Below are 3,559 nucleotides of genomic sequence, written 5' to 3'. Positions count from 1 at the left end.
TCTATCAAATGTGTCAATGTGAAGCCAACGTCCAGAGTGGAGCATTGGAGGACGGTATTAATAAGAAGAAATTTTAACTAGCGACTATAGTGGTGATGGTGGGAGGTACTATCATACTGAGGCAGGGTCACTTGGACGAGGGTTGAAGAAGAGTGTATATTAGTCGCATGGTGAGTCCCCACGGTGTCACGTGAGGCTAGGTTGCACCTTTTTTTTTTTTGAGTTGGGTGGGGCAATAGGTCAGTAGCTGTGGGAGGTCGAGGTTTGAGTTTATCTGTTGAATCTACCAATCATTCAGCAGTGTTTTTCTCTCATAATAAATCAACGAACAGTACTTTCAACCATGCATAACTTTTCAGACAAGTGAACAGGCTATAAAAACAGTACTTTGAATTGCAACTACAATAGCAATAATGACTTGCCTGAACTTTGCCACTTGATCAAACATTTATCCAAATCTACTCTTTTTTTTTGAGCTGTGCAAAGCGTGCGTCGTCATAGATTCATCATCAGCAGGTCATACATGGAGCGGTAGCACTGACTCATTCCATCTATCGGTTTACCGTCTCAGCCAGACTCAGCAGCGCAGTGATTCTTTCGCGTAAAACAAGTCTCAATGGAAGTGGGGATAGATTCTCGATCGTGGCATCACAAAGACGACAACATGAGCTTCACCATCACGCTTGACATCCACGCATCGTATCGCATCGCATGCATGCAGCTCCGTCCTACCTCGACCGAAGTCTATATCTACATCTACGCCCTCCCTTTGCCTCCGGCTTCAAATTCCTCCCTTCCCCGCTAAGCAATTCTCCTCCTCCCTCCCCTCTCGCCGTCTCAAACCGGCGGCCAGCGGAACGGAACAAGCACAAAAGATACCACGACCACCACCTCCACAGATCACCCACTCCGCGATCCACACGGTCACACACACCGTGACAGCAGCATCGGTGCGTCGAGAGGAATTGATACACCGCAGACAAAGCCGAGAGGCAGAGCCCAAGTTTTTATTTGGAGCAGGCAGAGCATCGACCGCTGCACCTGCACGCACCCCCGCACCACTACGACGAAGCGGAAAGCAGCGATCGCGGCGGCAAAAGCCAAAAGCTTAAAAGAGGCGGCGCGTCACGTTGGGCGCCTCTCCTTCCTTCCTTCCTTCCTTCCTTCTTTCCCCCCTTTTCGCTTCTTGATTGATCGAATCGATGGCAGCGCAGCAGCAGGCCGCCTACTCCGTGCTGCACAGCTTCCCGTTCAGGGCGGCCGTGCTCGCGCTCTGCGTCGCGCTGCTGCCGATGCTCCCCGCGCAGGCGCCCGACGTCGGGGCCGGGGGAGGAGCCGGCCAGGCGTTCCTCGCCAAGGCGTGGGAGCTGCTGCACCTGCTCTTCGTTGGCATCGCCGTCTCGTACGGTCTCTTCAGCCGCAAGAACAGCGCCGACGACGATGGACGCGCCGGGGCTGCCGCCGCTGCAGCTGCAGCAGAGAAGAACGCTGCTGTCTCGGGGCCGGAACCTGCAGCCAAGGCGGACGCGAGGTACGCGTGGCGGATGTTCAGGGACTCCATCGCGCCGTTCGATGATGATGACGACGACGACGACGACGACGACGACGACGTGCTGGTGCCGGACAGCCCTCCCGGTGGTGGTGGCGGCGGCGGCGGCGGCGGCGGGAGTGGCAGGGCAAGCTCGTGGAGCGCGCTGCACCGGTCCACGGATCCCGTCGTCGTCGTGTCCACTGGAGGCGGCGGGGTTCGGATCGGGCAGGCCGCGGACGCGCAGGCGCCGCTGTCGCTGCCGGTCCGGACGCTGAAGCCGCAGGCGGCACAGGACGGCGACGCGCGGGATGCCGAGACGCCGCGCGCGCGGCCGCGTCGGAGCTCTCGGGACTCGGCGGCCGGCAGCGCCCGCGACGAGACCGTGCTCCCTTCGCCGATCCCGTGGCGGTCGCGGTCTGGGAGGCTCGACGCGCCCCGACCCGCGTCGCCGAGCCCCTCGCCGTCGCCGAAGAGGCTGTCCCCGGCGTCATCCTTGTCCATGGAGACGGCCAAGGCCAGCGAGGAGGAGTACTACGCCAAGGCCAGCGAGGAGGAGTACTACGCCAAGGCCAAGAGGAGGAGCCCGTACAGGTCCTCTTCCATCTCCTCCTCACCGCCGGCGCCGCCTCCGCCTCCGCCTCCGTTCCTCGTCCACGGTTACCACCCGGCGACCGAGCGTCGGACGGCGGCACCGAAAAGCTTTAAGGAGGAGCTGGAGCGCCACAGCATGAGAGGCCGAGGAGAAGATCACTACTCGCCGAGGACGAGCAGCGTCAGCATCTCTGCTTACAACAGCAGCAACTCGTCGTCGGCGAAGCCAAGAAGCTCTTTTGATGGCGGCTCCTCCTCGTCGGTTTCGGTTGGCAAGTCAGTGAGAACGTTCAGGGCAAGGGAGCCAGCAGTTTTTCAAGACCAACAAAGCCAACAACTGCCTGACGACGCCGGTGATGGTCGTGACGCGCTAGACGTGCACGGATCAGAGGAGCCGTACGGCTACAGAGCTTACCAATCCATTCCCAGGTTCCAGTACGAGAGATCAGGGAGCGACCCTATCCTGGGCGGTGTGGCAGTCTCCTCGGATGAGACCGAGAGCAGCGACGACGATGATGACGGCGACGGCGGCGGCGGCGGGTATTCGACGAGGGAGTCGACGCCGGAGGTGGACGAGAACGAGGTGGACAAGAAGGCGGAGGAGTTCATCGCCAGGTTCAGGGAGCAGATCAGGAGGCAGAGAATCGAGTCCATAAAGAAGTCCGCGGGGCCGCGCGGCGTCAAGCACCACGGCAAGTAGCTCGCCGGCCGGCCGGCTGTTATGCTTTACTCTAGTTTTTAAGTAAACTAGTTGGGGCCCAGAAGCTAGAGACGCTGCATATGATAGTTGCCAACCACTTGTAAACATTAACACATTCATGTAGGTGATGATGATGAATGCGAGTGTATTTTCATGCAAACTGTAATTGCATTTTTCGGCTAAGAGAGATCGATCGACTTCAGCGGTTAATATCTTGATCGTTGGTTAGGCATTTGTTCTGCCTCAAGCAACTAGCTCCTAAAGCGGGTCAACCCCTTAGAGCAACTCCAACAGATTGACTATTTTTGGTTGTGAAGACTATTTTAGAATTTGTATAATAGAAAAATAGACTCTAATAAATATGTTATTTAGTTGTAAAATAGAAAGTTGGCTATCCCTTGACACTGAACACTAGCTATCTGATTTTGTAATATAATAACACTGTTGTGAATCTCTTTTTTTTTAAGTTATCTATATATTTACAAAGGGAACATATCTAGTGCAAACCACAACCTCTGTGAAAACCTGTGCAAACCATGGCAAAAAAGTTGTTTAAATTCATCAAAAAAAATACACGGGAACATATCTAGTGCAAACCACAACCTCTGTGAAAACCTGTGCAAACCATGGCAAAAAAGTTGTTTAAATTCATCAAAAAAATTACACATGTAGATGATTTGATAATACACAACATTGTAAAATATCTTGTCCAAACTCAACTTTGTTTGTGAGATATA

The 3,559-nt window shown here is 54.8% G+C and overlaps 1 protein-coding gene across 1 annotated transcript; it reads left to right on the top strand.

The window, feature by feature from the left end:
• On the top strand, positions 777 to 3,032 carry LOC8055642 (facilitated trehalose transporter Tret1). Its single transcript, XM_021455107.1, has one exon. It carries the CDS (start codon positions 1,203 to 1,205, stop codon positions 2,820 to 2,822), a length of 1,620 nt encoding a protein of 539 aa, XP_021310782.1. The 5' UTR covers positions 777 to 1,202; the 3' UTR covers positions 2,823 to 3,032.

Source organism: Sorghum bicolor, chromosome 1 (genome assembly GCF_000003195.3).
Source record: "Sorghum bicolor cultivar BTx623 chromosome 1, Sorghum_bicolor_NCBIv3, whole genome shotgun sequence".
Taxonomy (NCBI): Eukaryota; Viridiplantae; Streptophyta; class Magnoliopsida; order Poales; family Poaceae; genus Sorghum; species Sorghum bicolor.
This window is presented reverse-complemented; position numbering and strand designations above follow the sequence as displayed.